This window comes from Rhineura floridana, chromosome 2 (assembly GCF_030035675.1).
Source record: "Rhineura floridana isolate rRhiFlo1 chromosome 2, rRhiFlo1.hap2, whole genome shotgun sequence".
Taxonomy (NCBI): domain Eukaryota; kingdom Metazoa; phylum Chordata; class Lepidosauria; order Squamata; family Rhineuridae; genus Rhineura; species Rhineura floridana.
Genome location: NC_084481.1, coordinates 54,793,062 through 54,806,834, shown reverse-complemented (window position 1 = coordinate 54,806,834; position 13,773 = coordinate 54,793,062). Strand labels below are relative to the sequence as shown.

The 13,773-nt window shown below is 42.0% G+C and overlaps 1 protein-coding gene across 9 annotated transcripts in view; it reads right to left on the bottom strand.

The window, feature by feature from the left end:
- CCDC148 (coiled-coil domain containing 148) overlaps positions 1-13,773 on the bottom strand; it is a 143,942-nt gene that overhangs the window by 14,831 nt on the left and 115,338 nt on the right. For all 9 annotated transcript variants that reach the window (XM_061608720.1, XM_061608728.1, XM_061608726.1 and 6 more), the window contains one exon: positions 9,749-9,867. In XM_061608720.1, the coding sequence (XP_061464704.1) occupies positions 9,749-9,867 (119 nt within the window). The remainder of the gene's footprint in view (positions 1-9,748; positions 9,868-13,773) is intronic.

Genomic DNA, 13,773 nt, shown 5'->3' with positions numbered 1-13,773 from the left:
ACCAATATTGTGGGCTAAGGAAGATCATCTGACACTCTTACTAGTGACAGAGGCACAAGGAATGGTGAAGCCAGTGGATGCTAGAGTTAGCACCCTGTGTGTGCTCATGCAGCTGCTGAATGGATCAGAACACCCAGCGTGGGTAAGGATGTCAGCCTCTGCTGCTGCCTCATGACTCCCACAAGTATGAAGTCCTCTCCCCCACTGCTCAGCAGCAGCAGTGACCTCTTCCTGCTCCTTGCATGCCTATGCACCACCTTACCAGCTACCGCTTTCAGCCTCTGCTTCTGCCTATTATGATTCAATGTTTTCAAAACTAGATTTTGAAGAATAGCCTATTAAAATACCTCTGCAATCTCCCCAAAGCAATACAAGAGATTACTTTAGTCAATAGTGCCTATTTATGGCTTTATAGTTTCTAACACTCTCCTATTCTCTTCAATTTGTTAAGAATGTTTGGCAAGGGCATACATCAAAAGGCTAGCGCTTGATGCAATACTAAAAGCTGCAGCATTGAAAGGGACTTTGATTTCCTTGCCCAGAAAGCTATCCCTGGACACAGGGAACCAGGCATTTAGTCCTATGCCGATTCATAAAGCACTATCAAGCACTTAGCATCTACAACCTTGCTTGGCCAACAATTAACCCATACTGTCTCCTGTGCTCTTCAACATCTCTATATGAAACTGCTGGGAGCCGTCATCTGGGGATTTGGAGCATGGTGCCATCAGTATGCTGATGACATGTAGCTCTAACTCACCATTCTATCTGAATCAGGAGAGGGTGTAAAAGTGTTCGACTGGTGTCTGGAAGCAGTGAAGGGCTGGATGAGGGCTAATAAACTGAGACTGATTCCTGAATAAGATGGAGATGCTGTGACTGGCTGGCTCCCATGTCTGGGAATTATGTTCTGGGAGGCACTGCATTTGAAGGAACAGGTTGGTTGTCTGGGAGGGCTCCTGGATTCCAAATTTCTCTTGAGTCTCAAGTGGCTGCTCTGGCTGGGAGTGCTTATACCCAGTTTAGGCTGGTTTGCCAGCTATGGACATTCCTAGACCAGGATAACCTGGCCTCAGTTGTTCATGCTCTCGTTACCTCCCACCTGGACTGTAAAATGCTCTACATGGGCTGCCCTTGAAGATAGCTTGGAGGCTGCAGTTAGTGCAGAACACAGCCGCTATGTTGGTAAGTGGGGCAGCCCAGTGGGACCCATCTGTCACTAGTCCTGAAAGCTCTGGACTGGCTGCCAGTGAACTAACAAGCCCAATTCAATGTGTTAAATGGCTTGGAACCCAAGTACTCAAGGAGCAGCTCTCCCAGTTAACTCTTTTGGTCCCTATGATAGGTAAGGGAGGCCCTGTCGGTGGTGCCACCTCTGGCTGCCGTCCAGTTGGCACTGACCCATGACAGGGCTTTCTCGGTGGTGGTTCCCTGTTTGTGGAATGCCCTCCCTGCTGAGGTGTGTCCGTTTACCCAGTCATTTCATGGCTGATAGATATTGGCTATCAAATTACTTTGAAATTACTGTGAAGATATGTGATTGCTTTTCAATGTTTTTAGATGTTCTAAATGGTTTTTATTTTTGTTTTTAAAATTTATTTTAAATTGTGGTGTTTCAGCATTTTGATGTTTGCTGCCCTGGGCTCCTTTGGGAGGAGGGGTGGCATACAAATGTAACAAACAAATAATACTCCAAGCTAGTCAATTAAGGCTCTACTCTGTAAGAATGATTCTGTCGGGTTCATTTCACACACTGAACCAGGATGTTATAGAGTTATGGTACAGTTTTCCAAAACAGAAATGAAATACTTCCTAAGTGGTACCACCATCACAGAAATCATAGCCATCCTGTTTATAGCATCTATATGGTCATCCCAATTCACATTAGCACTTTCTCTATGTTATCAGGTAACACTATGAATCCAAGGATGCGTTGGTGCAAACTGCATGGAGGCTACTGTAATTTCTGAACAAGCCACAGAACTTGATTCAACAATGGATGAGATTAGAAACACCTTCCACCTCAACAACCACTTGCTATTATAGTGATTTCATGCAGTTTTATTCTGTACATTTGGGTTCATCTCAGTTAGAATGCTTATTTACTGCTAGCTCATTAATTCTTTCAGAGGTAAAAGGTCATATGAACACCATTTATCCAATTTTATAACACTTCTTAGGACTATCCTGCACATTAGTGATCTGATCTCCCAACATTTTTTACATAAAAGCAGCGTCAGGGAGCTCTGAATAGGACTGGAAGAGCAGCGCTGTGGGAGGAGGTGTTTGATTTCATCTCATACTAATTTCCTGATCTAAATCACACATACACACAGTCCTGTTGTTTGTCCTGCCAGGGGGAATAATTCCTTTGCATAGCTAATAGCATCTTCTCCACCCCACCCCACTGCAAAATCATTGGGAAATCTGATTATGGATCTGCACAACAACATATAGTTTTGGGCCCAGGGCAACACAGCAGCCCTTCTTGCATGATAAACAGTTTGCTTGCATGGCGTAATAAATACTTTAAGATATTATGGACTGAATTTTTAACATAATCGATCTGTTAAATTAAAGATTATAGAATGTTTTATGGTTCTGTCAGAGAAAAAGAAGATCACAACTGCAATACTTGCCAAGCACTGATTCAAACCCTGTTAAACTTGATCTGTGAATTTAAAAGTTCTCACAAATACAAAGGTTAGAGTCAGTGAGATGATGCAGCTACTGTTTCTTGTTTGATTTACAGCCAGTCTGTGGACCAGGATTGTATAACAATAGAATAATCATCTTAAATCATTGTGCTTTCTACTGGCCCAGAACCAGAGTAATGTCATGGGCACCTTAGAGAGGACTGAACATTTAGTTAGAGAAAGTAAAGTTACCCCTTACTTTCTTAACCCTGGGTATTACATACCAGTCCAAACAGGATATTTTTAGAGTTCCTGGAAGACATTCAGGGTCAGAGTTTGATGGGCCGGGGGGGGTAAATCTCACAATTTTGGGGGCAGCCTTTGAAAATAATTCTCAAATTGGTGCATCTTGACACAGTTTAAGCACTCATGGGGGACTTCAAAATCCATGATGGAACAAAGGAGATAAGGACATTTTGACTCACATCCAAACAGGTAAGGGCTTTACAGGTCAAAACTGGCACCTGGAATTGTGTCCAGAAGACAGCAGGGAACTACTATAGCACTGGCAAGATGTGTTCTTTGCATACTACCAAAGTGAAGAAACAGGCAATCAGATTTCACAAGGGAAGCCTCTGGACAAACGTCAAGGGCATCCCACTTAACAGGGGTCAACAAAACATCCCCTTGGTTTTCAATCTATCTTGGCTTTCTATCAATCTCATCCTCAACATAGGAACATATAGCAAGCTGCTTTATACCAAGGCTATGTGCACATTACAGGCTTAAAAGGCAGCAAGGTTTTTTTTCTTACTATGTTTCAATTCGATTTTGCAAATCTCAGCATCTCCAGCCACCCACTGTTTGTACCCTGTTTCCCCACTCCTCCGCCCACCTCAACTGCTATTGGTGGAGCTTTCATTCCTCCAACTCTACCTCTCTGAAAATCATAATCTTGTTGTTTCCCCTGGTGATGGTACTTCAACTAATCATACTGAGTGAGATCCCCCCTCCCTTCTTGTTTACAGAGACTGATGGGCAGAATGGAACATGGATTTTCCCTCTCCCCACATTTTGTTTTAAACTGAACGTTTACTTACATTCCTAACACACTTACCAGGGAGAAAGTCCCATTGAATTTCTTTTGAGAAGACACAGGTAGGAGTAGAATAGACCCCCACACAGACAGACAGAGAGAGCTGATGTCAGGCATGTAGACCACTCCCAAGAAACATTTCCACTTGTATGCACCTGGCATTCGCCACTCAAACAGTTTTAAAGGCAGAGTGAAGCTGTTTTTGTTTATACTGCATAAAAATGGCAGAAATCGGTGGGTTGTGGGTAACGTCATGTGTACCCGGATTCAAAAAAGATTTAAGTCAGTAATGTGTCCCTATCCGAAGTCAGACCATTGTTCATCGAGCTCCCTACCAACTTGCAGTGGCTCTCCAGGGTATCGGGTAGCAGTCTTTCCCAACCCTCCCTGGAGACACCAGGGACTGAACCTTTTCCCTAGCTACAGTCTTTCCCCAAAGTCCATGGCATGCACAGAGAGCTTGGAAGAGAGGCAGGGTCTCATCTCACTTGTTGTTCAGGGTTTGCAGAAGGAAACAATGGGAATTTCACCAGTATTTAAAAGTGAAAACTGCAGTGGAAATTAGGCCTCCAGGGTAGGGATTCTGGGTGGTGTCATGTATCCTGTTTGCCAAAGGGCTGAGGGCATTTGCCCCTGGGGAATGGATTTGTGGAAGGCCATCTAGAACTTGTTTACTACAGAAGATATGACTATTAGCCACTGGGGCCCAGATTGGATAGGAAGGGTGAGAGCTAGAGCTCAAAAGATGGAAATCAGCCATAGTCGCATCCTTTTCAGTCACAACCCTACTGACTGAGAAGCACTTTAAGGCAGCAAACCTGAGAAACTGGCCATGGCTGAACACCATCTATTACGGTTGTCTCTTTACGCTCCCATTTATTTCTTGTTATTCCGCTGTTCAGGCAAAAAAAAGCTTGCAGAGCTGCTTACAAAATGACATTGATAAGAAAGTCCCCGCCCTCAGGCTTACAATCTAAAAAGAAAAGGGAATAGAATTGGGAGGAGGGGAAGGGGGAAAAGCAAACTCGGGCACAGTTTGTCAAGTTTCAGGATTCTTATAACAACTAGCTAGAATGGAAAGATTTTAAGTGGAAGACAAACCCAAAGCTGCTGGTCCTGCAATCACATTTCTTGCCTTTCTCTATAGCCTGTTGGAATGACTGCCACAACAGCTAATAACCAGCAGCACCTCCATCCTGTCAGGGTGCACCTTCAGTTACTTATCTGCATCCAGTTCCCCAGTACGGACAGACACTGCAAACTGGAGTTGGATAAAACAGGGAAGCTGAACTGGGTCTCATTAGCATTTGCATTCCTCTGAAGGGCCAACCTTTGCACATTGTTGTCTACTCTAGCAGATTCAGACAGGCGGCAAGACTGGACATGTGGAATTCCATACGAGAGGTCCTAGGAGGAAGATGACCAGCTATTCATTAACACCCTCTGTGACTTTCTTGGCAAAAATGAGCAGACTCACTCTAGAGCAGTCTTATGAATTATTGTCAGGCCTTGCAACTGAGTTACCAACACTTCATCAGGATCAGCAGGCTATCATTGTCCCTGTTAATCTTAAAACGAAGATCATTCCTCAAGGCCACAAGTGCAGTCTCAGCTTCATTGCCAGATCAAAATCCAGGTTGGAAAGCCTCTAGAAAACTGATCTGGGGTATATAGAATTGGAAGACCTATTTAACAGCTTTCTCTAAAAAGGGAAGGCTTGAAACAAGCTAACAGCTGGTTAAGAAAACACATAAAATATAGTGTGGGATGGGTTTTTTTAGTCAGCTGGACAATTTAAACCTGCCCTCCTAGTACTAACAACCCTGGGCAACAAGGATCAAACCACTCCAAATAATATTCTGCCTGACCTGAATAACAAAGGATTTTCTTTATCCCATTGATCCATGATTACTCATTTGCACCACTGCAGCCATTAACTGCAGCCATTAATCTAATTTTGTGATATTAACAGTGCAAATCCTATGCGTGGGTTCAATGGGATTTACTCCCAGATAAGTATGTAAAGGACTGTAGCTGAATCTTGGCCCAGAGACAATGGTGACCAGGGGTGTAGGCATCTGGGGGTCTCAGACCCCTTATTTTTTTAGGAGCAGAGTCTCAGCAGAATCCCTTTGTCTCCAGCATCCTAGGAGCCAATCAGGATAAAAGGGAAATATGTTGGCCACTGAGAAGAGTTTTCTAACATGCTTCCATGTCCTTTCTTGCTGATCGGAGCCAATCAGAGTGAAAGGAGGTGGGTTAGCCACTGAAAAGGCTCTAAAAACATGCTTATTGGCGCCTATGAAAGTCTGTTGTTGTGGGAGAAGACATTAACAAGGACCTCATTCTCAACCCAGCAGCACACCAAAAAAAAAAAAAGATGCGGGGGGGGGCTCTGACTGTCATGAATGAACCCTGCACTTCTGAATTTAACACCACACTACTGATGATGACATATAATTCCTTTGGCTTTAGTATACAGCTGTGGCTTGGGGTAGACAGACAGTAAAACCTTTAACAGAATCTCATCCTCCACTGTCTCACATTTGTGACGGAGTTCCAAAATGGTGAATTGGCTCTCAGCTTATATTTTCATGCAATGTTCTCTTAAAATGAAATTGACAAAAAATAGATTTTGTTTCCTTTGCAATTCCCAGAGAATTCACTTCTACAAATTCCCTAGAAAATCTAGTACAAATAATATCATTAAATCTTCAAAGCTAAATTTCATTATGAAGCAGTGTGGGTGCCTGCAAATTCCTCAGGAACCTGATAAATGCATAACATACTGGACTGAATTCACAGAAATTGTTATTCTAGGGTGCCCATGAAGAGCTTATATAGATATTGTAGTTCACCACCAAGTGTTGAATTCACAACCATCTCTCATCTGATACTTAATATATGAATATGAACCAGTCATCAGATCATGGAAATGTGTGCCTTCCATGTCAGGAGGGATATGTAATGACAAGTGAATGTTTTAAGCAGAACTGATGCCTCAGAGTAAAGGTTATATAATGAACAGAGCTCAAAGGCAGATCAATGAAGATAAGTTGCCCTGAAGCTTCAACATACTTCTTATTTGGAGCTTGAAAGAACTGCAGGTGAATTGCTGAGAGGGAAGGGAATCAAGTCTGTTACACTTTAAAAAAAGAAAAAGAGAAGACAATAAATGGAATGAAAAGACTCAAAGGAAAAAGAGAGGAAGTTAGAGACTTTAAGGAAAAATAGTTAAGAAAAGTTATGAAAAATTCACATTAATGCACAAAAAGTCTCCTCCAGATGTCCTTTTTATTGTGCATTCATGATGATTTGTGCCCATGATGCTATTGGGGCAATCATACACAATCCTGCTTTCAATAACATTTGTGCCTCAAAATGTTTTGGGGTGGTCACACTATTCCATTTCCAATCTGCATATCCTGTAACTTCCTGCTGAAATCCCATAATTTTTTATACCACACAGGTTCTGGTTTATTTTTGTCCTGCTTTTGTTGTGCTATAGCCCCTCTGGATAGCAATAATGTGGTAGCATTGGGGAAGCATTGCAGAACAACTAATGAACAGGGCCAGCACCAGAGGGTGGCCAGGTCGGGTCCTGGCCAAGGGCCTCTGTGGCCCAGAGGGTCCCCTAAAGGGTCCCTCCTTAGGGTGGGAGGGTAGCACTCCCGTTCTGTGATCTGAGGCAACAGCAGCTCCCAACCCTGCCACAGATCGAGAAGAGGGAGCTCCCAGGTACCCCACCTTACAAACATTGTGGGCTTCAATAAACCTGCACACACACCCATTTACCTCATCCATCACTGTGAATGTCGTGTGTGCAGTGCACGCTTGCCTGCCATCAACCTAGATGGTGATGGGGGCATCCCTAAGGGGCTGGCATTCTTGTCCCTATCGTGGTTGATGGTAGGCATGCATGCACAGCGTGTATGGTATTCAAGTGACAGGAGAGGTAGGTGGGATGCATGGGCAGGCACCATGGGCCCAAGGCAGGCTGGTGCCCAAGAGCCCAGTCATTCTTGGTGCTGGCCCTGCTAATGAAGCAGAATAAATCCACAACTGATGCACTATTATTGTGTTAAGAACATGTTGCAGAATACACCTGCAATAAAACACCAGTCTGGACTGGTCCAAAGACTCAAGAAGGAATCTCAATCAAACGCATTTGGTACTCAGCGGCCCTGTATTTTTCTATGCATTTCCATCTGCTGAGGCAAACAAATCTCATTCAGAGCACCTAAGTGTGCAGAGGATTCTCAGTGCCAACCACCTGTGGGCCCAACCTTTTCTGTTGAACAGTTAAGCTGGGATGGGGTGGGGAAGAGAAGTTGCTTGTATAGGAAACAGCTAAACTTCAGCAACCAAGAATACAGAATGGATTCTCCAGTCCCCTGCAGAATCATGAAGATAGCAAGATCATTGGTAAGCACCTGGAGTGGTAAAGTTTTATGGTACTAAAAGGCAGCTGGAGGGTGATGGCTCATAGTCAGTCAGGATGTTACAACACATGGATATAGTGGATACCAAGGGAAACTAATGAAGACTGGCTGTCCTGGGTGTATGAGGAAAGGAAAGCAGGAAAGGTAGAGTGCCATCATATGCATACTACTCAGAAGTAAGTCCCATTGAGCTCAATGCGAGCTGATGTCCATATGGGTAGATACAGGATGCAGGTTTAAACACCATTTATATTCCGTATAAATATTCCTTGTTGTATCATGCTTAAACTACAGCAATGTAATATATTTTATTCATCAAGGACATTAATTCTCAGATACTGATCACAGCCTGAAGCCCTTGAACCTTGGGTCATTAAGGAAGTATTTAACTTCATTTAAATTATTACTGAAGAGATCCTTTCCCATCTCACATCTGACCCTGAGCTGTTCACTATCACTGTAGCTCTTAGTTTTTTTTTTTTTTTTTTTATGATCACTACAGACAATATTTAGGCAGTGTGACTGGCCCTTACTGGCCTTGGGGAAACCCTTCAGATAAGTCTCTCAGTCCCCAAATGGAATGACAGCAGCAGTAAAGAAAATACACACAGCATATTCTAAAGAAAGGGCAAATTATCTCTACAACAAGGAGCGCAATAACACACAACAGAGGAAAGATGCGGGTTGCTACCCAGCACTGACTTCCAAACAGAGACATTTACTTTCACTTGTTTGCTGTTAGAATAGTTATGCAAAAAGAGGTTCAGAAAAGCAACTAGACTGCCTTATCAGAGCCACAGGGAAGCTGGAGGGTATCCCTTCCTTTGAATGAAAGCTGACAGAACTGGAAAGCTATGTTCTCTGTGCAGCCTATAATCACATGGATGCTGTGAGCCAAAAGCTACAGGATAGTTATAGCAGGGAAAAGACTTCTCCTTGTGACTTTGGAGACAGCTATTGCCAGTTATAGTATTTAAGAAATGGGCTACAGCAGAGATGTGGCCCTCCAGATGTTGTTAGACCCCAACTCCCATCAATCCCCAACCAACACAACCAGTGGTTTGTGATAGTGAGAGACATAGTCCAACAATGTCAGGAGGGCCACAGGTTCCCCACCTCTGGCTAGATGGGTGAACAGCCCAGCTCAGTACCGATTCATATGAGGCAATAAAAACAAATAGTCTAAATTGCTGCAGGGAGAAGATGCATGATGGTTGTTTACTTCACACAAACCTCTGGACCATGGGAAGACCCACCACTGACCTGTCTCAAGTCCACGGCAGTAGAAGAGTGGGTAGGAAAAGAAAAAGAACAAAAGAGGACCAGAGTGAACCACTTGCCCCACAATCCTATACAACTGTACTTAGAGCAATCTCTGCTGAGTTCAGGTGGGCTTACCCCCAGGTAAGTGTGTTTAGGTTTGTAGCCTAAATGTATTTATTTTTCAGATCCATGCTAAAAAATAATAATGAAAGTTTTAAAAGAAAAAAATACAGTAAACAAATGAAAAAAGCTTTTTTTAAAATGCTCTTATTCAATAAACCACATCACGAAGATCATTTTTATAACTTTACCTTTCCTTGTCTTTAATGACTTGTTCAGCCAATAATTTCTTAAATTCTGCCAAACGCAGAAGATCTTTTGCTTCTGCCTCCTTCCACTTGCGCTGTTTTTCAGCCCAGTACCTTTTCACCTAAGGTTTGAAAAAACACAGAAGGAAATTAAAAAAGGAGGGTGGGGCTTCTATTGCTGAGTAAAGGCAATTTTGGCTTCAATAATAACAGGTTTTATTTGCCCATAGCATATTGCCGATGGTAGCAATTTAACTGTCCATTCCACATTTTCAAACCAAACTGGCTATAGCATTCTCTTCATCTTTTTTAGTAACAGGAATTATAGACAGCTTTATCCTTGTGAACATCAGGAAGGAAGCAGGTTATCTTCTGTCTGGGAACTTCACAACACACACCAGGAAGAGAGTAGTATTTAAATAGCAATTACAGTAAATTCCAGAGGTAATGCACCAAGAGGATATGCTTGATGCGTGTGAATGAAAGATACAAGAAAGTGTAAGAAATGCAATGATGGTCAATTGGATTTTTTGCTTTAAGAATCAAAAACCAACACAACAGAATAATTGGAGGCAGATGTCACAGGAAGCAGATAAAGAAAAACTGGCAGTGTTTGATGAAAACTAGCACCAATGAAAGCAAAAGTCAGGACTACAATATGAAAAGCTATATGGAAAATAAACATATTTCATAGCTGGTAATTTGGCTGTGATGTTTATAGAATGACATTCAACAACTAGGGATGTTTGCTCTGAGCAAAGGCTAATTAATAGGACAAGTGCTGCCTCTGTTGTGAAAAAAAATCAGTCTACATAGAGATAAACCAAAGCTTAATTAAATTGAAAGAACCGATTTTTCTCTTGAATAAACTCAAAGCGGGGGATCCAATTCCCCCTCCCCTTAAAACTCTTCATTTATTTGGAGTAAACAACTAGCAATCACTCCAAGTTTAACCAAAACACAGTTATTAAACAACAATATAAGATTCATCTTCAACATATTTAAATAAAAGCAATACTAAAGTTCAGACCAAAGATATTAGGTGTTCCTGGATCAGTGACAAGAAATTGACAAATATACTTCTGGACACTGGTGGGAGAATCAGCTTCTCTGAGAAGGCAAGAGATGGAAAGTGTAAGGTGGTATTCCTAGAAATAAGGGTTATTTTAATGTATACTATCCTTGTGAATGCTCCAGCACACCTGTGTACTACTAATTTACACTTTTTTTCATTCTCTTGATGAGTTCGCAGCTGAATCTATGAATGCTTCCACAGGTGAGGGGGTATGAATTTTCTTCCTGTGGTATTTGGTAAAGGCTGTTTCCACACATAAAAGCTATCAGTTGAACTGATGTCCTCATACACATATCAGCCCTCAGATTCAGTAAGTGATGGGAGCAAATCTCGGCACCTCCTCCAATTCCTCTGAGTTCTAATAAGACAAGAAGTGGTCAACAACAATCTCAGCACTTGCCTGATAGCTGGTCTGATAGCTGGTCTACATGATCAAAAAATACACCATGTGGTACAGTTTTTTGTTTGGTTGTGAAGAACTGAACTATACTGATTGTATGCCCAAAGACTCCCTGCATGTGAAAAATGGGCATGGGAAGCTAAATTGGCAGTATTGGAGCCTCTTTAGACATTACCAGGAAGAATTACAACCTGGGAAGAATCTTGGGCTCTCATATAACTATCCCCGCACCTAAGTAGTGGGGAGGAACTAAGTCTGATCCATGCTGAACCATATTTATTTGAATGCTGTATCTCCCTGTCCTTTTAGCCAACATGCCCTGAGAAATAATGACGGGTTTTGATGACAGTGGTAAGAGAAATACTCACTTCTATCCCAGAGTGCAAACAGAGCCATTTTGAAGTAGCTAAAATCTTACCCATCAACTATTGAGAAGCAGGGCAGGGGATTAGATACAGTTCCACCCCACCTTACCTTAACAAACTGCTGACAGACAGAATTTTCATCCTCCTGAAAGTGCTCACATGCACAGCCCTGGCACTGGGATTAGGGAAGGAAACTCTCTTAGTGCCCCAAACTGGATCTGGGAGACTGTGTTCCAATCAGCACAGTTCAATCTGATGTTAATTCCTTCTTGCAGTTAGAGGGAGAAGAACACATCCAAGAGACTCTTACTAGGTTGAGATTTCTCCCTGGAAGATAATGTCTGAGCAAACTCAAGAGTCTTCAGCCACTATATTCAATATAGTAGTGGTTGAATTTCTCCCAAAGACTAAGCCTTTCTTGATCATTCCATAGAGAAGTAACCAAAGATGGCAGATCCTTTGTAACTTACTACCCGTGACCACCCGGATGTTGTTGGACTCCAACTATCATCTGTCCCCACCAACACAGCCAATGATCAGGGATGATGGATGGTTGAACAACATCTGGAGAGCCAAAGGTTCTCCATCCCTCCTGTAGAGAGAATTAGAATAAACTTTGCAATTGCTAGAAAGAAAATAAAGGGGATAAACTACAAACATCTCCCATTTGCTTCCAAGAAAAGAAAAGTTAGCATTATGCTTAAGGCTCATTAGCTTCTTTCTCTTTTAGAAATTTTGTTTGCATTTAATATTTTAACAGAAGTACAACTGTGATTACCTCAAAAGCATATGATTTACAATATTTACCCTGTAAAGGGAGTGGAAGATGCATCATTCCGTTAAACTTAAGATGGCAATATACATCAATAATTTACAGCTAACAAAATTAATAGGTTCATTAAAGAACACACACAAAAATGAATCCAAATGATTGTGTTCAATGTCTAGCGTGAATTTTAAATACATATATTATTCCTTGTTTTTTTCGTGTTTTATGAGATCATAAGGAACATTTCTATCATGTCTATTTTACTGTGAGTCCAGCGGTTGGAGGACTTAACTATGTATTCCTGAGGGTTTGTTGACTTGCACTAGATGGCAGTCTCCACTCTAACTGGGTATCTACTTAATCTACTGGGCTGGTGAAATAAAAGGAGTAGGATAAAATGCTGGCCTCAGCATCCCCTTAATGTGGAAGTTGGAGTATCATTGTGCACCATTTTTATGGGCTGATATGATCTGTAGCAGGAGGTTTGTGGCCACTTTCAAATGAAGAGGGAGGGGAGAAAAAGAGAAGCCAACCTCTTTGCAACCTCTGAGCTCTACAAAATTGTTGAATCTACAACCATGTTTAGGAGCTCTGTGTAACATCTTCAGAGCCATGGAACATACAAATTACATTTTCATGCCTCTTTAAACCTTTCCAAGAAAGCTGTCTTCTATGGATTAACTCTAGTGAAGCCAATGGAACTACCCAGAACTAGTAATTTGATGAGTAAATTCAGAAACCTGTCTCTACCATGACTTGCATAAGAAAATCTAAGTGCTTAATGGAAACATGAAGCATTGTTTTAGTTTTCCAAAGTGTTTACAGTTCAATTAAAATGCATCAAGACAAATCTATGAGGCATATTCAGAAAAAAGAAAGCATTTCTTGAAATGTTGATACTTTAGCAGATTCGCAGTCACCAAATAGGGTTGAAATGAATAGATATTAATCTTAAATTGGGCGAGGGGATCAGGACAGTGGTAAATGCATCCTTGAAGGAGGGTGTAATGCCACCGGCCCTCAAGGAGGCAATTATAAAACCTATTTTAAAAAAGTCCTCCTTGGATCCCCAAGTTTTGAACAACTTTCGCCCCATTTCGAATTTGCCATTTTTGGGCAAGATCGTTGAGCGAGTGGTGGCAAACCAGTTATCAGTACACTTGGATGAAACGGATTATTTGGATCCCTACCAATCGGGTTTCAGGACTGGACATGGTACTGAAACAGCCTTGGTCGCTCTGGTAGATGATATGAGGAGGGCATTAGACAGGGGAGAATTCACCTTTCTTGTCCTCCTGGATCTCTCAGCGGCTTTTGATACTGTCAACCATGGTATCCTGTTAGATCGCCTGGAGGGATTGGGAATAGGAGACTGTTCTGCAGTGGTTCCGTTCCTTTCTCTCTGACAGGCATCAACAG